The sequence below is a fragment of the Trichosurus vulpecula genome, chromosome 9 (genome assembly GCF_011100635.1).
Source record: "Trichosurus vulpecula isolate mTriVul1 chromosome 9, mTriVul1.pri, whole genome shotgun sequence".
In the NCBI taxonomy this organism is placed as follows: Eukaryota; Metazoa; Chordata; class Mammalia; order Diprotodontia; family Phalangeridae; genus Trichosurus; species Trichosurus vulpecula.
The window spans coordinates 139164928-139191540 of record NC_050581.1 but is presented as its reverse complement, the minus strand read 5'-3'; the positions used below and the strand labels follow the sequence as shown (position 1 = coordinate 139191540).

At 41.9% G+C, this 26613-nt stretch overlaps 1 protein-coding gene across 1 annotated transcript in view; it reads right to left on the bottom strand.

The window, feature by feature from the left end:
* Nucleotides 1-24215, bottom strand: part of LANCL2 (LanC like 2) — a 63567-nt gene extending 39352 nt beyond the window's left edge. Inside the window, exon 1 of the mRNA XM_036738689.1 lies at nucleotides 22738-24215. Within this exon, the coding sequence (XP_036594584.1) occupies nucleotides 22738-22932 (195 nt within the window). The 5' untranslated portion in view covers nucleotides 22933-24215. The remainder of the gene's footprint in view (nucleotides 1-22737) is intronic.
* Between the last annotated feature and the right edge of the window lie 2398 nt (nucleotides 24216-26613).

The following is a 26613-nucleotide window of genomic DNA, read 5'->3' as shown; positions in this document are numbered from 1 at the left end:
AAATAACGGTATACAACAGAGGGTTCAGTACATGCCAGATCAATGAGTCACTTCTGTGCTGGGCACTGTGCCAGACACAAGCAAGAGGCTGCCTACCCCCCAACAAGCTTCAGTGATGGGGGTGGGGAGGAACATGTACATAGAAAGTGAAGCAGGAAACCAAGACAAGCTAATTTTCAGGGAAACGCCCTAGCAATCAGGGGGACCACAGAGGGGGTACTCGAAGCTTTCCAGGAAACTGGGGATTCTCTGAGGTGGAGGTGAGGAGGGAGTGCAGCCCAGGCTTTGGAAGATGGCCTACCCAAAGGCATGGAGCCAGCCATGGAATGCTGGCCAGTCAGTGTGGCTGGAGCCTAGAGCCCAGAAGGGCAAAAGGAAGTCAGGGCAGGGGTCGGGGGAGGGGGAGTGCAGCCAGAATGCCAAAGGCTTTAAAAGTCAAGAGTCTAGGGCACAACTGGAGCTTCCAGAGCAGAAGAGTGACTGGAGCAGGCAGCTGTGCAGAGGACAGAGAAGAGAACTAGGAGCAGGGGAAATGCACAGGAGGCCACAGCAGCCAGGCGGGCCAGAGCGGAGAAGGGATGCAAGAAGATGATGTCCTCTGGAAAACATAACCAACTGGTGGTGGTGGTGGCTTCATTTCATTCCATATCTATGTTTGATGGTCATATATTTGTCTGTCTCTCCAGCATCTAGAAGGGTATCCACCACATAGCTGGTGCTTAAAAAAATGCCTGATAATTGGTCCCTTAATATGCTTTTAAAACAAATGGGGGGAGGGGTTGGAGCCAAGAAGGTAGAGTAAAGGCAGGGAAGTTCCTGAGCTCTCCCGCAAAACCCTCCAAATGCCTTAAAAAATGACTCTAAACAAATTCTAGAGCAGCAGAACCCATTAAAAAGATGGAGTGGAACAAATTTCCAACCCAAGACAACTTATAAAGTCGGCAGGAAAGGTCTGTTGCACTAGGCTGAGAGAGTGCAGTCTAGCAGGCCTGGGCGGGGGGGTGGCAACTGAATGGCTGGCAACTGTGGTGGTTTCTAGATCTCTTGCCCATAGACACCAGAGACAACTTAGAAGGTCAGCAGGAAGGGTCTGTTATGCCCGGGTGGGAGTGGAGCGCCCCATCAGCACAGCCAGGCCCCAGTAGGCCAGGAGCAGGCCTTGGGAGTCACTGAATCAGCAGCAGTAGTGGCTGCTTTTGGGGCTCCCAGCCCAACAGACGGCAAGGGGGTGGAACAACTGGTCAGAAGGAGATTACAGGGTTCTCTTTGCTAGCACTGAGGCAGAGCATGTTGCTTTGCCCACACTCAGATCTGGGCCCCGGTTCTGCGTGGTAGTCCCAGTGCGGAGGAGCACTAGCATAGCAGAGCTTGTGGCAGCAGTGCAGGGGGGGACCCTCCTCACAGTTCCAGGGCAGAAAAGAGTACTTGCAGTCACTCAGAGACTAGAGCACAGGCCAGGAGACGAGCAAACACCTCTCCTTCAATTATACTCCTTTGGAAGAACTAAAAACTTGGAGGTCCCTAGAAGTATCTCTGAAAATAGCTGCACAAACCCCCTGAAGCTTGGGACAGTACGCCCTCCACCCTGGAAGCTGAGCCCTATTTTAACAGTTAAAAGTCAAGCAATAGGCTGGGAAAATGAGCGAACAACGGGAAAAAAATCTGACTACAGAAAGTTATTATGGTGATAAGGAAGATCAAAACACATACTCAGAAGAAGAGAGCAAGGTCAGAGCTTGTATATCCAAAGCCTCCAAGAAAAATACGAATTGGTCTCAGGCCACAGAAGAGCTCATAAAGGAGTTTGAAAATCAAGTAAGAAAGGTAGAGGAAAAAATGGGAAGAGAAATGAGAGTGATACAAGACAATCATGAGAAAAAAATCAATACCTTGGTGAAGGAGACACAAAACCACTGAAGAAAAACAAGGAAAGGAACAAAATGCTCACTGATAAGACTGGATGACAATAGGGTCAAAGAAATATTCAATGCTAGGAGAAAATTCATCTCTGACTATCCTGGTTCTTTCCTCTGACCACACTGAAAATTAAGGAGCTAAAGAAAAAGACAACAAACAGCCAGAGGGTGAAGGAAGGAATGCTAAGCTTCAATTCACACAATCCCGTAAGCTCTCTGGGCTTCATATCTGGAACAAAGTCACTGTCAACCGGTTCCATTTTCCAGAGTTCATCACCCTTCTTCTGTCCCTTCTCCCCTCTGGCCCAGCCAGCTACAGTGGCCTTCTAAGTGTCTCCCCCAGTTCCAGGCTCTCTCTTTTGTCCTCCACACTGCTGCCAGACACAGGCCTGATCATGTCACTCTTCTGGGAGGATCAAATGAGATGACCCTTTCGAAACACTCTGCAAACCTTTAGGCACTACAGAATAGTTAATAACACACACACACACACACACACACACACACACACACAAAATCTTACTATGTGTCAGGCACTGTGTTAAATGCTTTATGATCACGATCTCACTTGATCCTCACAGAATCATGTTATCATAAACATCAACCAACCCATTTGTGGTTTCCTTTATCACTACTGTCACCAGCAAATGTTCACTGGGGATCCTCAGTATATACTGTTCTAAGTGTTATGGCCTCATAACGGCTACAAGAAGCTTACCACTTAAATGGAAGAGCAAATCAAATGGTGAGAACAAAGCAGCTGTCACACATGCAGAATATACATGTGACAAGATAAACAGGAGTTGATACATGCATGTGCCTAAACATATGGCACTGGATCACAAGAGGATGTAATATAATATAAAGGGGAGAAGGAGAGAGAGAGAGAGAGAGAGAGAGGGAGAGAGAGAGAGAGAGGGAGAGAGAGAGAGAGCACAGTGCTGAGATCTAGTGCTACTTGAATCAAGCATGTTTCAGTGGAATAAACCAATTTGCTGCATTCCATGAACTGAAGCCTAGGAAAGGTACTTAACTCTACTAAGCAGAAAAAAAAGTTGCCATGTTTGTCCTACTAAATTCAATGTAATTTAATAAGCACTAAATGCACACCCACTATGTGCATGGGAATATACAATTTTATTTGTAGAGAAAAAGCATATGAAAGCAGGCTCCATGCAAGGTATACTGGTGGCTGGGTAGGTTTTGGATATTTGCAGCTTTTGAAGAACATGAAAAATCTGCCTCAAATAATATAAAAATTTAAGCAGCCTACGAATGTATTCCAAACATGCTATAATTATTTGTCCTATGTTATAACCTAGCTAATATAGCTGGCAATAGTTATTGTTGTCCCTAAGAGGGAACGCACAAAACTCTAGTTTTTCCTAGGTTCTATTAAGAGCATTTAACTTAAAGAAATACTTCCCAATGCTTTCATTAGTCATTTGGAAAGCCATGGCTACACCTGCCAGATATGCATTTGGCTGGGCTGCTAACAAAGTATCTTGCTTGAATGATTTCCAGAATTCAAGTGGCTTTCACTTCAACTTATGAAAAAAAACCCCAAAACACCACCCTACTGGCACTGAGCTTCCCTGAACATATGTTCACCCCCTGGCTCCAAAACAGATGAAAAAACCCAGTGCTCTACAGAAATGAAAGGGTGTTAACACTTCTCTAAAAGCTAGTCAACACAGCAGCTAAACAGCTTCTAGCTTCTATAAAATGTATATAACTATTACTGCCATCACTTTCCTTTCCTCTCTATATAAAGTGGGAAATGTAACACCACGTTTTTCAAGTCTCCCTCATCTACCTTCCTTTGGCCCCTCCACCATATTTTCTCCCTATAATGGCGAACAAAATAAAATAGGTGGCTGAAGGCCCAGTTAATAGTAAAACAACATTGTCTCCACGCTATATTTTGTCTTGAATGAAGACTTTAGAATTAAATTCCTAAGTATGAACAAGAAAGTCAGCTATGCTTATATATTCTAAAGTGTACTAAAAGCGAGTTCATGAGATGGAAAATATCACCTTTTAACAAGCAAAGAGCAGACAATGGAAAGGAGCATCTTGAGATAAAACACTTCCAACAGCAACTCATCATGCTGATCATGCCAAAATTATAGGTGGCAAGTCAAAGTGTTCCCATTACGAAGCACCTGCAATGCCTAGAGAGTGAGAAAGCAAAGCCAGATTGAAGTAGTTATTTTGAAAATAAGATGCAACTTCGAGGTTAGGAAATTAAATAAAAACTTCAAATAAAAGTTGTAGGAGAACAATCTCCCTGCCTAAATACAGAAGTAGAATGTTACATTTCTTGACAACAGGGACTGCTGCATTTGGATGTCTGTCTCCCAGCACCTAGCAGAGTCCTTCTTACCCCACGAGCACCTATACATGCTTCATGACTGTGCGACTGGCTTGCCTTTAAAATTAATGAGTGTTTGAAAAGTTCACTCCTGAGGTCAGACTAAACAAATAGTAAAACAAATATTCAGTGCTAGAAGAAAAACCTGTGGTTATTCTGTTCATTTCCTTTCACCACATTGAAAGATAAGGGGCTATAGGAAGAGTCCTTGACAAAAGCAGAGGGGTGTAATGGAAGGAATGCTGAACTTAACTCCAACTGTGTGACCCAGAGCAAATCACCTAACCTCTCTGGGCTTCAGGTTCCTCATCTGTAAAATGACGGGAATGGACTTGATGACCACTCATCCTTCCAGTTCTAGACTGATCACTCTGTGAAATCCAATTACATAATAACGTCCATCTTATTTAGAAATAACTCTGCCTTCATCTGTAAAACGAAGTGGAAGATGTCTAAGATTTTGTCAACAAAACCAAGATACAGTGAGCTCTCTTATTTGGCACTAAAACTGGCATGACTGACAAGCCTTGGTTTCAGATACCCAGTCAGCCTCTTAATAACCCAGGCCAAGGCTTTTAAACCTCTCTGAGCCTCAGTTTTCCCATCTCTCAAATGGTGATGATAAGCATCCTGTTTAAGTGCCTTTTAAACCTTATAACTGTATAAATGTGGATTTCTTGTCAACCACCAAAATATTAATTGGCATTTCTACTTTCTACAAGATAATCATAAGTAACAGTAACAATGGAACCCTAAGACATTATAACCAATGAACTGATCGACCAACAGGCATTTATTAAGCATTTACTATGGGAGAGAGATGGTATTAGGCAAGGAAGGTAAAATACAAGAGCCTAATGGTCTCTGCCATCGCAGAAGTGACATTCTACTTGGTGAGACAAATCTGTGCCAATATATGTATGTATAAAACAGAAAACAATTTTGGGTAAAGGGGGAAAACCACTAGCAGATATGGTACTGGGGAAGGCTTCACGTAGGAAGTCGCATTTTGAGCTGAGTCTTGAAGGAAAGGAAGAATTTTAGGAGGTAATATGTTCTAGGAAAGGGGGACAGCCAAGCTTGGTTACAAGAGGTGGGGTGTACTGTAAGACTAACAGTAGGAAAGCCATTTTGGACATAGAGTATGTAGAGGGAAATTATGATCCCCGGTCCCCAAAGTCTCAGTGCAGTTTTAGCTACTAAAGTTTAAGGCTGAACCAGGACTCCAGGGGTCCCCTGTATAAGAAGGCTGGAAAGGTAAGGTGGGTCCATGTTTGGAAGAAGAGCTTCACATGCAAACAGGAACTAACATTAGATCCAAAAGGGGCTAAGGAGCCACTGGAGTTGACTGAGTAGTGGTGTGACATGGTCAGACTTGTGCTTTAGGAAAAAAACCTCAAAATAATTAAGGATAGTGAAAGTAATTTCTGAATCATTAAAACAGTTTAAGTTATGTCCAGTCTCAATACAGTGTTAAACATTTTGCCACCTTTAACTGAAAAGTGAAAACCCTCTCATTTATAAGAAATGGATTTAAGAGACTTAAGGTAATTTGCTCTGGACATAAAGTCTCCATATTTATGCATCTAAGAATCAGCCCAAATATTTCTCAGCCAACCAAATTTTCCAGATATTTAGAAAGAAAAAAATAAGCAACGATAAAATGCTGCTTTAGGGCAATGGTTTCTACCCCTTCTGTCAAAACCCAGATTAGGGTCAACAAGGGTCCCAAGGATCAAGGAGGGAGTTAAATATATCTGGGCTTAGGGCACATCAAAGACATGATGATTCTTCTCCATTAATTTCCCTTCCCTTCCTTCTCAAGCAGGTAAGTAGAGGGGAGGGTCCAAACTGCACAGAAGGGAAGTTCAAGAGACTCCAGAGGATCCGTCATTGGAGCCTACTGTCATGAATTTTTTCAAGTTATTCTAATTAGGTAATGTGACCAAAAAAAGATGGAATACTAGACATTTTCTCTGATCCCCTTCAACCTCTCCAAAATAACAATTATGTACAAAAGATAAAATAATTTCAAAGCTGCTGCCATGGTCTAGGGCAACAAGAACCCTAACAAGGTGATAATTCAATGAACTAATAGCAGAAAAGGCTAATAATCCCTAGCTTCTATCATTCACTTAGGGTGCTTCGCCCCACTGGCTGGGCAGGGTACACAAACCAATATGGCTTGCAATAAAACCCAACAACTCAAGCCCCCCTCCTGCTGCCAGAGAAAACCAAGAGGCTGGAGCTTGCTTGGGCTGGAAGATGGCAGTAAACTGTGTTGCAATGGAGCTTGGCCAGAGAGCCAAGGAACAAAGGGAAATGAGGCAGGACACAGGCGTGGGGCTGTACAAGATGGAAAGAGCCCAGTATCAACTTAGAAGGTCCAGGGGCAAAGCCAAGACGGCAGAGTAGAGAAAGCTGAGCTCTCTCAACATTCCCTTCTACACAACTTTAAACTAACACCTCAAATCAAATTCTGGAGTGGCAGAGCCAACAAAAGATCAGAGTGAGACATTCTTCCAGCCCAAGACAATGTAAGAGGTTGGAAAGAGGGATTTGTGATACAGGAGACTGGCTCAGAGCCCATGTGGATGAAACACCAGATGGTGGTGACAGAAGCAGCAGCAGCTTTGGAAGCTCTCAAGCCAGAGATGGTAAGGGGACCTGGCAACTGGTCAGAAAGAGATTACAAGGTACCCCTGGGCTAGCACTGGATGCAGCACTTGACACCATTTGGCAACTCCATTGCCTACACCCACTTCTGGGTCATAGTTCATGGGCAGAGATGAGTACAATCAGTTAAGGAGGAGGGGGAGCCCTGAGAGGCAGTATCGATTCTGACCCCAAAGGATAAGAGACCCCGAGGAACAATATAGTTTCTGGTCCCAAGGGAGAAGGGACCCTTGAAAAGAAGTATCAGTTACAATTCCAAGGGATCAGGGGCTCTTCCTGGTTAAGGACCAGATTGCAGACCAAGAGAACAGTGACCACACCTCTCCCCAGATCACACTACACGACACGTGTGAGGCTGTGTTGGTGCTCAACTAAGCAAGATGGAAAGAGCTCAACATCAATTTAGAACATCTGGGAAGCACTGAAAACTCCCAGATGCCCAGAACGAGCTCTGAAAACAGCAGTGAGAAAAAGCCTGAAGCTTGAGACAGAGCCCCTTCTACTCCCATCTCCCCCATGCTGGGGACAGAACCCAACTTTAACATTAAGTTCCAAATCAAGACACAGGGTGGAAAAATGAGCAAACAAAAAAATAATCTGACTATAAAAAACTACTATGGTGACAGGCAAGATCAAGATACAAACTCAGAAGGCAAATAAGTCAAAACAGCTACAAGCAAAGCCTCAAAGATGTCAACTGGATACAAGCCCAACAGGAATTCCTGAAAGAGCTAAAACTGATTTTTGAACTAAAGTAAGAGTGGTAGAGGAAAAACAGGTAAAGAAATGAAAGAAAAAGAAGAAAATTGTGAAAAGACAATTAACAGGCATAAAAAAATTCTCATAGTTCCCCCTTCTCCAACCCTGTCAACTCAGAACTTTGCCTTATATTTCACTGAAAAACCTGAGACCATTCGTTAAATCCCTTCTTCTCCCCCTTCTTCATCTCATATCACTCAAGTAATAGTATCAAATTCAAACAGAAACAGGCCTATGAAATCATGCAGAAGGATCCCTGTGGGCCACATATTGACTTAGTTTTGAAATGTAAAATTATCTATGTTTTATTGTATTTTTATTTTGCTAAATATTTTCCAATTGCATTTTAATCTGTTTCCAGCAGCACTAGAGAATGTTGTAGGCCACATGTCTGATACCACCGACCCAGATGCTTCTCCACTAATTCTTCCTACAACCTTGCTTTCACATAATGAGACTGCTCTGCTCCTTATCAGGGCAAAGTCTTCTCCATGTACAAATGATCTCATTCCATCCCCTCTTCTCCAACAGATGGTACTACCTTCTTTCACTTAGCTTCAACGGAAGTCTACTGGCTCCTTCTCTACTGCCTACAAAAATGGCCATGTCTCCCCCATCCTCAAAAACCCTCACTTGATCTATCCATCCCTGTTAGCTATCATTTTATATTTTTTCTCTCTTGTGGCTAAACTTGAGAAGACTTGTCTACAAAAAAAAAAATCTCTCTTTCCTTTCTTCTCACTTTCTTCTTAAATCTCTACAGTCTGACTTTGAATCTCATCATTCAACTAAAACTGCTTTCTCCAGTTACTAAGGTTTTCTTTATCTCTCTCTCTTTCTTTCAAATAGTATTTTACTTATTTATTTTTTTCCAATAGTTTTCAACATTCATTTTTTATAAGATTTTGAGTTCTAAATTTTCCTCCCTCCCTTCCCCTCCCCACTCCCCAAAATGGCAAGCAATCTGATATAGGTTATAATATGCAATCATGTTAAACATATTTCCGCATTAGTCATGTTGTGAAAGAAGAAATAGGGAAAAAGGAAAAGCCACTAAACCTTCCCCCTGAAAAAAAAACCTACAAAAAAGGAAAAACAGTATGCTTTAATCTGCATTCAGACTCCATAGTTCTTTCTTTGGATATGGACAGCATTTTCCATCATGAGTCTTTTGGAATTGCATCATTGTATTGTTGAGAAGAGCTAAGTCTATCATAGTTGATCATCACACAATATTGCTGTACTCTGTACAGTGTTCTCCTGGTTCTGCTCACTTCACTCAGCATCAGTTCATGTAAGTCTTCCCAGGTTTTTCTGAAATTCTCCTGCTCTTCATTTCTTAAAACTAATACTTTCTTAAGTGCCAAATCTAGTGGCCTTTTCTCAATCCTCATCCTTTCTGACCTCTCTGTAGCTTCTGACTTGGTTGATCACCTTGTTTATACTCTCTTTTCTCCCTCTTGGTTCTCTTTCTACCTGTCTGATCAATCCTCAGTCTCCTTTGCTGGATCTTCATCCAGGTCATGCTCACTAACCTGAAGCTTCCATTCTGGGCCCCTTCCTCTTCTCCTTCTCTATTGTTTTGTTTGATGATCTTATCATCTCCCATGGATTCAATTATCATCTCTATGCTGATAATTCTCAAATTTACCTCTTCTCACCACCAGACTCTCATCTCTAACTGCTCATTAGACACCTTGAAGTAGATGTCCTGGAGAAATCTTAAATTTAATACTCCCCAAATTGAAGTCATTATCTTCTCCTTTGCCCCCCAAGCCCATTTCTCTTCTTAATTTCCCTATTACTGTTGAGGACATCACCATCCTCCCAGCCACCCAGGATGGCAACCTAGGTGTTATCCCTCAACTCCTTACTCTGTCACCCTCCATATCCAATCTGCCACCAAGGCCTTTGTGACATTCCACAAATACACCTCCTTTTCTCCTCTGACACCGCCAACACCCTGGGGCAATCCTCATCACCAGGACTATTGCATTATCCTGCTGGTTGGTCTGTCTGTCACAAGTCTCTCCCCACTCCAATCTGTCCTCTACTCAACTTCAAAGCAGTCTTCCTGCAGTGTCACTCCCTACTCAGTAAACTCCAGTGGCTCCCTATCACTTCCAAGATCAAATAAACACTTCTTTGGCACTCAAAGTCCTTCATAACCTTCCCACTGCCAGGTCTTCTTACTCTTTTAAACTGCAATGTACTATGTGATCCAGAGACTCTTTTGCTGTTCTTTAAATAAGACACTCCATCTCCTTACTTCAGGCATTTTCCCTGGTATCTCTATGCTTCCCCCATCATCTGTGCTCCTGGCTTTCCTGGCTTACCTTAAGTCCCAGCTAAAAGCCCACCTACTACAGGAAGCCTTTCCTGATCCCTCTTACTTCTAGTGACTTTTCTCTGTTGATTATTTCAAATTGATTGTGTATATAGCCTGCTTGTACATAGTTTTTTGCATCTTGTCTCTCCTATTAGACGAGGTTCTTGAGAGCAGGGACTGTCTTTTACCCTTCCTTCTGTCACTTACTCTTAATACACTGCCTGGCACATATGCTTATTGACTAAATATCTATGGCAAATAGAGAGCTGAAAATCCTATCTTTTCTAAGAGGCATTCAAAGGTAGAGACAATCAAAGTGATTGACTATGATGGCATTTCAGCACAAGCAGATGGAGTATTAAGCTAATGATAAAGGATCAGTTAATGCCTCATTATTGGCATTTGGAACGCAATCATCGTTTTTCATGCATATGAATGAAGGAAAGCAGAAGATGACCTTGTTTAAGTCCATGGTATCTTTGGATTCCATTTTATAGATCCCTAATGGGCATGGGCATCTGGAATGAGTATCTCTCTGCCTCTCCTATGCTATCCCTGCACAGGTACTCAAATATTATCTAGTGGGCTGACATGCCCTATCATACTGGCTTTGTTCTAGTAGTTTTTTTTCACTGCTGCCTTTTTTGAGAAGGCTGTGCCAAATAATTCTCTCATACAATTACTTGTCTGTCAAGAGTCAACATTCTGTTGTAATTCTCTTCCGAGCATACAAATCACTGGTAAAATTTGAGAATTAAGGAGTTGGAGAGAGGAGACTACAACCAGCATCTAGTTAAAACATCTCAATTTATGGTGAGGAAGCCTGTTAAGGAGCTGCTCCAGGGGTCTGAGATATAGGCTCATGCTTCAAATACCTACTCTAAAAATCAATTCAATAAGCATTCATGCCTACTATGCACCAAATGATTTGGATAGAAAAATAAACATGCAACAGAACTCTCCCTTTAAGAAATTATAGTACATGTTAGGTAAATTATGGACATAATAAAATACAAAGTAGTTTCAGGGAAGGGGAAATGCATCAGTCATTGGGGTAGGAAGGGACCAGAATTTGAGCCAAGTTCCAGAGGGAGCCAGAGGTTCCAAGAGGTAGGCGTGAGGAGTAACATTCCTGACATAGGAGAGAGTGGCGTGCAAAGACATGAGAGGCAAAGGGAAATGTTGAGAGAAGGGAATAAGGATTTCTACAGTACCTACTATGTGCCAGGTACCACCATTTGCTTTATGAATATTATCTCATTTGATACGCACAAGAACTCTGTGAGTCAGGAGTGGTTTTTATTCCCAGTTTACAGTTAAGGAAACAGGCAGACAGAGGCTAAGTGACTCATCCAAGGCTGCACAGCTTCTAAGTGTCTGAGGCTGGGTTTGGAACTCCTGTTCCTGACTCCAGGCCCAGCGCTCTGTACACTATGGTGCCACCTAGTTGCCTCAAAGCATGGAGGACTGAGGAGGAAGAAGAGCAAATATGCTGGTCAAGCTGGAAGGCACAGTACACGAGGAGTAGTAACATGAAATTAATACGGAAAAATAGGTAGAAGCCAGATTGTGATGAGCTTTTAATGACAAACAGAGGAGTCTGAATTTGATTCTAGAGTCAAGAGGGAGTCACTGAAGCTTCTCAAGAAAAGTAGTGACATAGTCAGACCTGTGTGTTAGTAACATCAATATGGTAGCCAAGTGTTGCTCATCCTTTGTTTCAAAGAGGACCAATGATATAATGGGGTAATGTCTTGACTTGTGAGTGAAATCAATTTAAGTGAAGCTGAGTTGCACAGTGTCAGCCTCACTCTTCCAGAGTCATCCAAATCCAGTGGCAAGACAAAAGTCAGGATGACTGGGATGACCTTGGCATCTTCAATGTCTGCCTGCTTCAGCTGCCTCTGTGGCCATTGGAATAAATTGTTCTCATTTACCTGTTCTGTGGGGGGAAGTCTTCACATGCTTGGGTAGTATCCCCCTAACTCACTGACGGGCTTGAGGCCTATAGGTTACCCTCAACCTGGTTTAGTCTATCTGCCAAGGCCACACACTGAGGTGTGGCCACTGCACAAGCTTCTTAGAGCAATAGGTGAGAGTTGGGTGGAAGGTAGATGAGCAGCCCTGAAAAGGACTCAGAAAGCCCTCACACCAGAGGGGTGCTGACCAGCCCATACTGCCTGGTAGCTAAGTAAAGGTTGAGTGGAAGCTGGGAAAGACTAGAAGCAAGGAACCCAATTAAGAGGTTACTGAAGTAGTTCAAGAAAAAGTACACCACCAGGTGGTGACCATATGAATGGCCAGAAGAGGACATTTATATGAGATGTTGAAGAGGAAGAATCCACAGGACTTGGTCTCTGATTGAATATGTGGGGGAAGAGTAAATCATCAAGAAAACTCCAAGGTTGTGACCTGAAGAAGCAGAAGGGTAATGGTGCCTTGTCAACAGAGAAGTTAGGGAGAAAAGTAGATTAGGGGGAAGCTAGGTGCTGTTTTGGGCATTTTCACTTTGAGATGCCTGTGGGACATCCAAGTAGAGATCACTAGCAGAAACTTGCTTATGCAGGACTGGAGCCCAAGAGAGAAAGGAGGGGCTCTATGTGTAGATATCCAGATTTGGGAGTCATTTGCATGGAAATAAGGCACCATAGAAGCTTCAGAGATGACCCAGAGAGTGTGTGTGTAGAGAGAGAAACAGAGACAGACAGACAGGACATAGCCTTGAAGTATACACATGGAGCTAAGTAAAAACCAAAAGTGAACAGTGTCATGAAAACCAAGGAAGGAGATAGTTGCCTGAAGAAAGGAATGGTCAGCAGTGTTGAACACTGCAGAATGCTCAGGAGACTGAGCAATGAACCAAACAATTCAAAGACCCTGTTAGGTATGGAAGACTGATTATTAGTAATGTGTGAATAAACCATTAAAAGGTTTTAATTTTAAAGTACTAAAATACCTTTAATCTTCCTATTCACCTATACCTTTTTGTATATAATTTTCACTCATTCTTTTCCTCACTATTACAGGAAACTATAAGGGGAAAGAATATAATTATGATGTTTTAATGACTACAACATCTTTTATTGTAAGAACTTAAAGTACTCCATTAAAATATAATAATACTGTTTTGTGGTTGTCTCAGTGAATATACGTGGGTCCCTTTCAATTTTTACATTTAGGTTTCTTCTCCCTTTCTACTATGCTGACAGTGTTAATTTGTATTTGCCATTATTGTAACAATCCCATTCTTTATATTTGACACCTTCCCACACAGACCAAATGTTGACCCTTTTCCCTCAGAATATTTCTTCCACTCTTCATCTTTTTTCAAACTGAGTTCCTAAGAAGCAAAAGGCTCCCAGATCACACTTTTTAAATTGTTATTGATATCTTTTGTTCTTCTGACACCTCCACTGCCATATCCCTATCTGTACTCTGTTTCCCAGAAAGCCAGCCATCCTTCATAACAAAGAACAAAAAAGAGAGAAAAAAGCTGTTCAGAAAATTAACACTAATGCATCTCCTGAGTCTAATACTATACGCAAATGCTCCACATGCACATCCAGAGTCACTGTAGCAAAGAAGGGAGAAGGGACATTTGCTCCTCTCTTCTTTGGTGTTAACCTCAGAGTATACTTTAAAAAGCAGTAAGTTAAGTATCATTTGATTACAAATTTGATTTTATAAGATTTAGAGCTGGAATGCAATTTAAAGATCATCTAATACAAAACTCCTTATTCTACAGATGAGGTAATGGAAACCAAGAAATGTCTTCTACACTACAAAATGGGACTGTGATGGACAAATACTATATATTTAATGTCTGATTCTAGAAAGAGGAGGCTAACATTGATCACACAATGAAGAAAAATATCATGCTAAACACAGAGTAAGAATCCTGTAGGCACACAGACTACAAGATTAAATTCATTTAAAAATAAGATTAAATACTAAAGTAGTTTGTACCCTTGCGTGGGTTGGGGGGCATCCTATGTTCTAGCCCTCAGAAAGGATTAAATTTCTGAGTTTCATTATGCCATCCTCCCTCAAACCACAATTTACCATTCTTTTTCTAAACTAAACTATTGTAGAGATTAAAATCTGATAGATCCAAAAGGTTCCAGGTACTACTCAGTAACAGATGGCTTTGGCAGCTTTCAGCCTACAGCAAACAAAAAAGGTATGATGCAGATGGTAAAGCTCACACCACTACTAGCTACCTCTCAAAAAAGCAAAACCTGCTGACAATAAGAGCACCTGAACCAAAATAGAGTCTTCAACTTCCAAACCTCCTCACCTCACCTCATGGCAATTGGTATTTTTTTCCAAAAGGAACAGAACTGAGTAGTAGAGAGTAGGGGTTATTAGAACTCATCTGTAAATTTCAGACAGTAGGAACTACTGAAGCAATTTTATTTAAAGACAATTCCATGTCCTGGCTTAAATAAAACTCTGGGCTTCAGTTTCCCTCTCTATAAAACTAGGGAATTGAACTAGATGATCAATTCATCATCAAAGAGCCTATTACAGTTCTAAAATTCTATGACTTTCTGCATAGTACCTGTAGACTCCTTTTCCTAATGTTTACTCTCAACCTACCCAATGGTTTGTGATCTTACCTATTTGGGAGTTCCCTCCAGTGATGCGGATAGCATCCCTTCTATGCTTTTCCATTTTGCCTCACTTTTGTCTATCTCTTCCTACATGGATGTCACCTAATATGCTGAAGCCCTTGCTTGCTTTCTCCCAGCACTGGGAGAATAATGAATGGAACACTGGTGGCTCACCAGAAAGCAGAGTGGCCCTCAGGGTCCTAGCTCAACCCTCACTCACCCCTTGCGCACCACCAGGCTCCAGCCAGTAGACCAGAGCAGACAGGCATGGAACCAACTGTCCTCAGCCACCAAGATTCCACCAGGATCTCTGCTTCCGGAAGTACTGGACCTGAATACACGAGGGACATGGGGCATTCCTAATTTTAACCTTAAATCCTTGGGTAATATTATTATTAATAATGTGGTGATAAAGATAATAGCTAGCATTTCTGTTGCACTTTAAGGCTTGCAAAGGATTTTACATGTTATCCCATTCGATCCTCACAATAACCCTATGAATTAGGTGTCATCATTATCCTCATTTTACAAGCTAAGCTATTCTACAGCAACTACAATCCCTCTAGCTGAGATAGAGAATCATCAGGCCTTACAACCTGCCCTGCTACTGTGCCGTCTAGTCTCCCCCAGGCCTTGAATCCACCCTGCAAATGCCCCCAGACCATCAGCCCTTTCCACTGATCCTGTGGCTGAACCCTCTGATGTGTGCTGTCTCTCTAATAGAATACGAGCTATTTGAATTTCCAGTGCTTAGTGCAGTAAACATTTCAAAAATGCTTTTCCATCCCGTCTATTATCTTTCATCCTTGCCACTGACTTTTTATCTTATCACAACATTTCCTTGATAAATGATGCTATAAACTAGATATTTCATAGAGTTGCTCAGTCAGCAATTTAATGGCAAGGTCTCTTCTAGCTCAAGAACTTGGCAGGTTTTCAAATATGTTAGAATGTTCTGATGATTAAATAAGACAAATGAAGTTTCCAGATTCACCACACCTCCAATTCCATTGTGCATATGTACATATATTCTTACATGTCTTATAATGTAACATGTACAAAAAAATTTATCATTCTGCAATATTTATCAAAGCAAATAACAGATCTTCTTTCCTTTATGCCTTAAAATACAAAAACTACTCTTATAACATGACTCAGTGTTTCTCAAATTATGTTTTATAAAATCTTCGTATATTACATGATATAAATAGGGAGCTCCATGAAAAATTTGAGTAGTATCATAGTTTTAGATCTGAAACATTTGAGATCATCTAGTCCAACCCCCTCATACTAGCACAAATTTCTTCCTAAAATATTAAATTTTTAAATAACATACTATGAGAACATTTATGTGTAGCAATTTAAATTATATGGAATGAACATATCAGTTATGTGAAAATAGGCTTAATTCTGTTTTGTCCTAAAAATTCCCTCTCCCCTCAATATTCTAAGTCCCCCAGCACCAAGATCATGTCTGCAAAAAACATCATACGCAAAGTAGTGAGACATAGCAGATAGAATCCTAGGCTTAAAGTCAGGAAGACATGACTTCACATTCAATCTCTGACCATTACTAGATGTGTGGCATGTCCCTTAACCTTCAAGCCTGAGGCAATTCTCTAGGAGTTATGTACTATATTATAGATAGATTATGACATGCAGTGGTGGAGGAAGTTCCAATAATGGGTATGCCCCATGTTGACAAAATCACAAATACTTTCCACGTATATGACACATATCTTACATTTCAAGCCTTAAGGTGTTTGTGTGCCTAAACTAGTTTGGAAATGACCAATATGAATAATTTTCCTTTTGGAAGAATAAAGTCTAATAAAATTAGAAACATACTTGGTAACTATTGTATATTTTGCTTGTGATGGCTCAGGTGGCATTTAATTTTGGCCTCGATAAGAATGAATGTGTCTGTTACTCGTAGGAACTCTGATGAGATTCTCAGAGAGTAGCTGATTCCCTTCCACTGTTAGCTACTCCTGTGGACTGAAAAAAAAAAATAAAGCTTATTTACCATGGAGCAGAAGAGAGGCAACATGGAACAGTAGAATACCAACCGGATATAGAAGCAGAAGACCTCTACTCCATCCTGACATTGTACAAACCTTGGGTCTTCTGTTTTCTCACCTGTAAAATGTAGGGACTGGATATATGATCTCTATAGTTCCTTCCAGCTCTAAATCTATTATCCAATAAGGATGAGTGGTAAAATTATCTGTCTCACTCCTCAAACTATAGTATCTTCTCCCCTCCTTTACAATAAATTATCATCTCCATGAAAGCAAAGATTTTCTTAGCTCAACTCTCTCTCTCCCATTCCCTAATACAGTGCTAGAAGATACCATAGAGATATTCTTGTTCTAGTCCCCACAGTCTCTTTTACAGATAAGAAAACTGAGCCCCTGAAAGCTCAAGCTCAAGCCTCTATAAATGTCAAAAGTCACAAAATAGTAGCAAAAGTGAGATTTGAATTCAAATCTTCCTACAAATTCATACTCTTCAAAATGCCACATTATAACACAAGAATAAATGAAAATTTAAAAGATAAAACTAGGAACAGATATCAAATTGAGCAAATTTTGAGAACTTAAATGACAGAAAATGCAATAGGGGAGGGAACAAGCATTCTATATTGTCTACTTTGTGCCAGGCACTGTGCTACATGCTTTACAAATATTATCTCATTTGATCCTTATAACAACCCTGAAAGACAGGTACTAAAGGAAAAGAAAAGATTAAAATAAACAAATTTGTATCATCTCAATGATTTGTAAGATAAGCCATAATGAATTCTTCCGGTGAGAAATATAGTTTCCCCTCAAGAACCAATCTTGTGTAGGTCAGTCTTATAGCTTACAGATCACAAAAAAGGAACCTAAGAAGCATACAGTCCAATCCCTTCATTGACAAATGATAAAACTGATGCCCAAAGAACGTGAAGTGACTTGTCCAAGGTCACACAGGTAACAAAAGGCAGATCTGCTCAGAACTTGAGAGTAGGAAGGGATCTTAAGAGACATCGAGTCTAATCCATACTTAAAAAGAATTCCTGTTATAACACACTTAACAAGTGGTCACTCAGTCTTTGCTTGAAGACTTCCAAGAAAGGGGAACCCATGACCTCTCCAGAAAGCCTCTCCCACTCTCGGACATTCTAATGGTTAGGAAGCTTTGATCGACCTAAATTAGCCTCTCTGAACTTCCAACCCCTGCTCCTGGTTTTGCTCTCTGGGGTCAAAAAGAAGAAACCCAATCCCTCCTCCATGTGACTACTTGGCAACTATATGAAGTGAGCTATTCTGTCGTTCAATAAACATTTATTAAGTGACTACTATGTGTCAGGCACTATACTAAGGGCTGGGGATATTAAAAAGGGCAGAAAAACCAACAACCCAAAACACCCAGGCCCTGCTCTCCAGGAGCTCACAATCTAACAGTCCTTCCCAAATCTTCTCTTCTCCAGACTAAAGGTGTCTAATCTCATCAGCTAAACCTCTTCAGACAGGGACTCAAGACCTTCACTATGCCAGATGCGCTCCTGTGAACAATCTCCCCCCTTCTCAGATGTTCTTCAACTGTGGAGCCCAGAGCTAAGTAGGATACTCTACATGAAGTGAGACTGCCATCTCCCCTCTGCCTGGAAGCTAAGCTTCTCTTAATGCTGCCCATGCCAGCATTAGATTTTTTGACTGCCACATCACACTGCTGACTCATATTGAACTTGCGTCCATTTAAACCTCAAGATCTTTTTCAGAACAATTTCGGTCTAACCAGACTTCCTCCATATTGCACTGGTGAAGCTGATGTTTTTGTACTCAACATGCACTACTTTTTCATTTATCCCTAGTGGATTTCATATTACTTAGGCCAATGCTCCAATGACCTGTCAAGATCTTTCAGATCCCAACTACATCTCCATTGTGTAGGTATCCCTCTCAGCAGGGTCTTACCTACTTTTATCTTTATCCAGGTCACTGATAAAAATGTTAAATAATTTGGGACGAAAGCACAGACCCCTAGATACCCCACCAGAGACTTAACTGCCACAATGACATCGAATCATTAAGAATTACTCTGAGTTTGGCCATCCAACAAGTTCTGAATTCATCTAAATGTACTATCCTCTAGTCCAGGGCTTCTTAAACTTTTTCCACTGGAGATCTCTTTTTGTGTTTCCACAGCAGTAGTTGGCATTGCATGGCCTGAGGGCATGCACAGTGCAAAGTGCACAAGCTTGGTGTTCAGAACCAAGGCTTCAGTGAAGTTGCAAGAAGCAACACCAGTGGCATTGCCAGAAACAAAGCTGGATTTGAATAAATTTTGGTTGCCTTCAGAAACCTTTTACTGTTGCCAAATTTTTTCGCAACCCCATATGGGGTCGAAACCCATAGTGTAAGAAGTGCTGCCTAGTCCACACCTCTCCATCTAACCTACAAGGGTTATATGAGATACGTCTTCACGTTTGCTAAAATCTACATAAACTGTATCTACAGCATTCCCTTCACCTACTAGTTTAGTAATCTTATCAAAAAAAGGAAATGAGGTTAGTCTCATATGACCTATTCCTGCCGAAGCCATGCTGGCTCCTGGTAATCACCTTTTCCCTTTTTTAGATATTCACCAACCATCTCTTTAATGATCTATTCTAGGATTTTCACAGGAATTAAAGTCAATTTCACTGGCCTAAAGTTTGCAGAATCTGTTCTTTCCCCTAGGATAAAGTGTTCAAGTAATTAGTCATCATTTAAAGCAAGACACATACCTTCTAAATGAAAAGTTTTTTGCCACAAATTTCCATATAAAGCCACTTTGCATATCATTTCTTCCAATAACATGAAACTTCTGCTGTAGAAAATGTTACTGAACAACATAAGAGATGCCTCACATCTCTTCCTCCTACACTAGACTACCAGGACTGTGCCATAAAGTAGTTCAAGGATGTTGGGTGCTGGGTTCTACCTCCCCATGTCATGATGAGTCACAGCAGTGGACTGGAGGATATTATAGAAATGGATAATTTTTTTCAACACATATGCAAGGCTAACCAAAATGGAGATTAAGCATATGTCCTAGAGAACACTAAGTACTAACATTTTAGTATGTTGCTGCTTTTGAAAAACTATTACCTATTAACAGCATAGAAGAGAAAAAAAAGTACCCTATATAAAGTAATCAGAAGTCTCAATTACAGGAAAGTTTGGTATTATTTACTGTCTAATATGAATGTTAGCAAATCAATTCAAACAATTAATATTGATTTTTATGGAATAGTAAGTCTATTGTACATCATATTAACTAAGGAACAAATATTCCATTTTATATGTCTGTGAATATTCATTATACCTGCAACTTCATTTTCAATGACATTTCATGAATTAAAAATAGAGATATCTTTTGTTAATCAAAATACTATCCATATAGAATGTATTAGAGACTAATTAATGTCTTTAACCAGAATATCCTTTCCTTCTACCTACTATCCTTTTTTCTGACATGAGCTCTCATTTTCATCTTCAACCACTCATTTTCCAGTGGTTCCTATTTGTCAGCATATAAACATGACCAATACGATGTTCAGAATATATACTTTGAAAATCTAACATGATTTGAATGTTTCAGTCATTGAGAAACTGCCATGGAAATGGCCCAAATCTATCTATGTCTCTTACTTTCCCCTCCCCTTCTTTTTCTCTCCCCACCCGCAACTGTTGTGGGGGATGGGGTGTCCTAACCCCTACAAAATGTAATAATTTTAGTCCATGTCACCTAATCCCCATGGGTTCAGTATAATCAGTACACAGATACACACAAATGCCCAAATACTTAATAAGTCTATACTAAATGATCCAATTTTCTAGTTTGTTAATAGACAGCATGTTAAGAGAACCTTTTTAAATTACACTAAATTTTCTGATAAAAAACATGAATATATTTTTAAGTCTTTTTTTTCTTCTTCAAGCTGAAAGCATTTAAAAAAAATGTTCCAGACAAGTCACAGGAATCCTATCATTTATTCCAGCTCCTGTCAAAATGAATCAGCCATTTTGATGCTAACTCCCCTCTAAAGAGCTAATGCTAATCTGAAAAGGATTACAAAATGTATAAAAACTTGCAAATGAGAATTCTACTCATAATTTAAACATTAACGTGATATTTAAATGTCTATTTAAAATTGTAATTCTTTTAAAAGTGTAAAATTAGTACCTCAAGAAATGGAATATTTATCTACAGAAAAAGGTTAATAAAAGGTACTAGGAAACTACTATCACCCATCTTGAACCAATTCAATTCAATTTAATAAGCTAGGATACAAAGACAAAGATAAAACACTCTCTACCTTCAGGAGCTTATCTTCCACTGGAATAAAATGTACAGAGATAAAGATCGATAATTCATTTTAGGGTCACTGAGGAATCAGGAAAGGCTTTGTGTAAAAGGCTCTAATTGATCTGAACCCTGAAGGGAAGATTCTTGAAAAGGCTCAGTTTCCAGTCCCATCACTTTAATGAAAACAAGTTACTGAAGTTGAGTTGTTCAAAGCAGTAGAGTCCAGGTCTCCTAACTCCAGTAAGATGTTAAAGTTATCACGTTTTTAACTAATATCTAGCTTTAAAAATAATGATGTGGACTAAGGATGTATGAGATTATCAATGTCCCATTCTTTATTAATGAGTTGGATATTTTGCCAAATTGTTTTTTTTTTTCCTCTCTGTCTCTCTTTTTTATTCCTCCCCGTAACAAGGGTCAACTCTCTGGGCGAGACTAGGTACACTGTAAGTACAAATAATAATAAAAATTAAAGAAAAAAATCATTAAAAATTATCAATGCAAATAGCCTCATTCGGTATGCCTGAGGATAAAAGGGGGGGACTGGGGAGGAGTGACTAGTTAAAGTTTTCCTTTCTGATAAATGACTATAAAGATTTTTTTAGGTGAAAGATCAGAAGAGATGGGGAAGTGAAAGGGGCGGGAAAGGTAGAGACACAAGTGTACAATACAGCATTTATTAAACGCCTATGTGCTAGCTAGACCCTGAGCTCCGTGCTGGGGATAAAAGGCTATTCTTAAAATGATCAGATTTTAAAATGAAGATTCCAGTACTACAGTGGTTCTTTTTTGGGGGGGGGCATTTGAGGGGCTGTGTGTGGGGGAAAACTATAAGGGCCCCCCAGGGATAATTAGTAGAAGAAATGGACATAACACAATGCTCCACAGTGAAATCTCGGCCGCGCGGCTGCCACAGGAAGCCCTCCCTGCAGGCAGGTGGAAGGGCAGGGCAGTTGCTAAGATCACCCGCCTCCACCCCTGCCCGCAAATCGCCCGGGACTTTTAAAAGAAATGGGCCAAAGGGGCGTGAAAGAGGTAAAACGCAGGGAAAAGGATCACAAAATGGACGAAGTGGAAAATCCGAGAGGCCCAAACCCTCGCAAGCTCGGTGGGGCCCCACGCGGAGTCCTATCTGCAGGCTGCTGCCCCTGCGGCGCCCCCTGGCTCACCCCTCACTTCTCTGGTCCCCCCTTTTCCAAGTCTAAGAACCGCGCACGGCTCTGAACCCGATTTTCCGAATCTGAGGAGCTGAACTTAGATGAGGGGGAGGGGGCCCCGGGGCCACGTTTTTGGATGCTGAGTCTGGGGCCTTGGAAGGTTCCCCTCCCGAGGTAAGGAAATTCGGGTCGATTTAATTCGCTCGGCCGCCCCGAGGATTGTAAAGTGAGGCGCTCGATCTAGCCCAGAGGCCCGGCCGGCCCACGAGAATGAGGCACTAGGCACTAGACACGAGGTCAAGACCCCAGTCCTCGAGCTCCACAGCCGGGCCAGTTAGAGCCACAGCGCCCCAGCTGCCGGAGCTGCGCACGCACCCAAGCTCCAGCCAGTAGAGCGGAGAGGCCCAGTTGCTAGGAGACAATGACGCCAGAGGCGCGTTCGCGGAAGCCAGCCAGCAGCCAAAGGGCCGACAGACTCACGAAAGGGGCGGAGCAGTCGGACCGTACCAACCCGCCGCGCTCCCCCGCCTCCTCTCCCTTACCGGGCCCGCTCCCCGCGGCCCGGGCAACTCACCTTCCCATCGCCGTGAAATGGGAGGCCCAGATCATTCCCGACAGGTGGGGGAGGCTCTTCGGTAGCGACGCCGGCGGCAATTGCCACGGCGGAGGCGGATTCGTAGTCCGCGAAGGGGTTGGGGAAGGCCCGCTCCTCCATCTCTGCTTCCCCTCCCAAATGGAGCTTCAGCCTCTTGGACATGGTCTCGCCCATCTCAACCGCCGCCCCTCCCCCTTGTGCCACGCGCTCTCAACACACACTCACACACACACTCTCCTGCCGCGCAGCACGGCGGCCTGATGGGGACAAAAAGCTTCCAGAGGAGGCAGGGAAAAGAGCAACGCTTTTGAGCCCGGGGTATTAGTCCTGTTCCGGGCGTCGCCGCTTGCTAAGGGGAGTAGCCGCAGGCACAAAAGCGGGCGCTGCAGCCAGCCGAAGGAAAGGAGGGTGGAGGAGGGCGGAGCTTGCAGGAGGGGATCGGGGCTTCCCAAAACAGGAAAGGCGCCGGGGTCAGGGAGGAGAGCTGAGTCCCGAGCTATAAGTCCGAGCTGTGGCCGCTGCTTCCCAGCACATGTGGCCGTCGCTTCCTAGAGTCTGCCTGCCCCCGACGGCTGCGCCTGCCAAGCTTCGGCGGAGGGGCCCCTACCCAGCTGCGCCCTAACACCGCGGGCACTGCCTCCCAGCAGCAGGGGCAGACCCGGGTCCCGGGCGGCGGCGGCGGGCTACGAGGCGCATCCCGGCTGCAGAGCCTTCTCGCGCGGCAGGTGCGGGCGAGCCCCGACGGGACTCCGCCACCCGGAGCTGCACCAAATCCAAGCAGATGCCAATCGCGGATCAGACTGGCGCCTCAGAGCCCCGGGGTCCGCCGCCCTCTGCAATAAGAGGAATGGTCCCCCACTCCCCGCGAGCGGGGAGACGTGCCTTCTGTGGCTACCCCGAGAGAACAATTGGTGGTCGTTCAAGCCTTAGGCATGGGTTCCTTAGCAGAGCTGCGAGGTGGGGGAGGAAGAAAAGAACGTGCCGTCCTCGGACTCCCATCATCAGTCTGCCTCTATGGGCTGGCTACGGTCCCTCCCCGCTAAGACCCAGCTTCATTGACATTCAGCTTTCATTCAGACTCCAGCCACTGGGATGACTGTAGCACTGGCTCCGTCCCGTGCTTGGGTTAGAAACAGTCGCTTCCAAAGGGGGAAAAAATACCCAAACAGAGCCTATGCACGATGCCAATCCGTCCTCCCAGATGAAGAAAGAAGGCAGGTCTTTGTTTCTGAGTCTTCGCACACCTAAGATTCGATGTTTGCTTCACAGCCCATGTCACTTTCCATTCCTTATTTCTTGCCCCTTTGCTCCAAACGAAGGCATAAATCTTGAGCTGCAACCACACTCAGCCTTAAACACACACGCATACACACAAACATTTGGACTGCAACCACACAGTCTTAAAACACAGGCACACATACACATTTAAGTCAGCCCCCAAAGTGGCTAGCCTGTCCAAAAAAAAAAAAAAATCACCCGCAGAGCGCAACCCATACCGGACACCAGCAAACAAAAGAGATTTGCATTTACCTAATCAGAACAACTAGTTTAATAGCCTTTTTTTACATCCCGCCTAGTCCTTTTTTGTTTTTTCCTCCGATGTTATTATTCCCGAGGGACTTCAAGTTAAATCAATGATTTTTTTTTGTAGCATCCAATACTAGCTCTGATATAATAATGTTTTTTGCTTTTACATAATATGCCCGCCTTATTTTTGTTATTCAATCCATGCTAAGGACGGCGAAACTGATTTTTAGACTCCGAAGCCCATACAGAAATAGAACATGTTTTAGCATCTCTTTTCTCTGTAATCTGCTTTCTGGGCAAGGAACCTGATTTCAGCTTATGGCCATCCATCCCTTCCTTTCTTCTTGGATTACGTTTCTATTTCCAACCACTTGATTCACACAATTAAAATTTTAATTATTTTTTTTAAACTGCAAAGTTTTCATTTCGTTAACCAGGAAATCACTAAGTGATTAAATTAGATGTACTATTATGTACACACGTGTATTATAATAATGCTAGACATGATTTTTTTCAAAAGATGTTTTACTCATCCCTCTGACAATTCTGTGAAAAGGCTTAACCACCATTACTTAACTATTTTAATAAGCTGAGAGAGAATTTTAGTGATGGCTTGCTAGAGTCCAAGCAAAATAGCATTCGAATTTAACTAGAACCTCCCCATCCGAATACAGCATGATGGGGATCGTGAAATTTAGACCTGACCTCCTTCTTTGAGAAGACTAAAAGCCCAGGAAGAGAAACGACTTCTCCAGGGTCACAGAGGTGGTTGAGTCAGCATTGTATGCAACAACAAACTGGAGTTTAATTTTATGGGTTTATTTTCCTATTTCCACCCTGTGATCCAGGAAATGCTTTGTACATATGATTGATTGTATTTTATGCAGTTTCTTAGGTGACCCAAAGAAGGTCTACTGTTGCCTAGTGATTAAATAAGCTAAAATCCTATTCTGCCTGAGTCATCTAGATTGGCTTTACATTTATTGGGTAGGCACAGAGTCCTTCAATGTGAACCTCTTCCTTGCTTCATTTATTCCTTGAGATAGCATTTGTTGAATACATCAACAAGCACTGGAAACATCTCACTAATTGAGAATTTAAAAAAAGATTCAGACAGATAAGTGAAAAGATCAAAGTGGAAATATTTTAACATTTCAGGTTTTTTTTCTTTCAGGTGAAAAGAGTCCATTCAATGTTGACTTCATTTTCTTCTTTTGATTAACAGATAAAATAATTGCAATAGGGGCACTTGATTGGATCCTAGTGGGCACTATAAAATATACCAAGTGAACTGAAAACATTTACATCTGGTCTTGAAGTAGAGAACAAGTTTCTTCTCAATTTCTTTTTTGTAGTTAATTTACCTTTTAATTTTTTTTTCTCCCCTAGGAAAAAAAAAAGACAAACTTCAGTACCCATTATCCTTTTATTATAAACCACAGACCTTGAGACTTGGAAGAGACATCAGTAGCCATCTAATTCAAGTCAAAACTGAAAAGAATTCTCACTACAATCAGCAAGGCAAGTGACCAAACAGCCTATGCCTGAAGATTTCTAATGATTGTAAACCCACTGCCTCATGAGACAGCCCATCTCTTGTGAATAGCCCTAATTATTAGTTAGCAAATTATTCCTTGAATCAAGCCTAAATTGGAAACTTCCACCCAGTATCCATGGGGCCAAACAAAACAAGTCCAATCCCTTTTCAAGCAAACACTTGAAGACAGCTGTCACATCTCCCCTCCTGCCCAAATTAAACATTCCTGTTTCCAGCAACAGATCCTCATAGAATGTGTACTGGAGATCTTTCACCATTCTGGTTGCATTCCTCCAACCATTCTACGGTTTATTAATGCCCTTTCTAAACTCTGATAGTCAGAACTGAACAAAATACTCCAGATGTGAGCTGACAAGGTCAGACTACAGCTTAACTCCTGTACTCATGGGAGCCATGCCTCTTTCAATGGAGTCTAAGATCCGCTTAGCTTTTCTGGCTGCCATATCAGTCTGCTGACTTAACCTCTAGATCTTTTTCACTTGAATTACTGTCTAACTATACTTCTACTATCTTGATCATTTTTAAAAATTGATCCAAAACAATCAATCAACCAGTACTTGTTAAATTACTAATATGTGCCAGGTATAATGCTACATGGATATGCAGTGTGAGAAGACCAATTCGGCTAAATTGAAGAGTGTGAGGGGGAGGGGGGGTAATACATAAAAACACTAGAAAGGTTAATTGGAGCCAGGTAGAGAAGAACTTTAAATACCAACCAGAAGAGTTTTATATTTGATATGAGGTAATGGGAGCCACTAGAATTTATT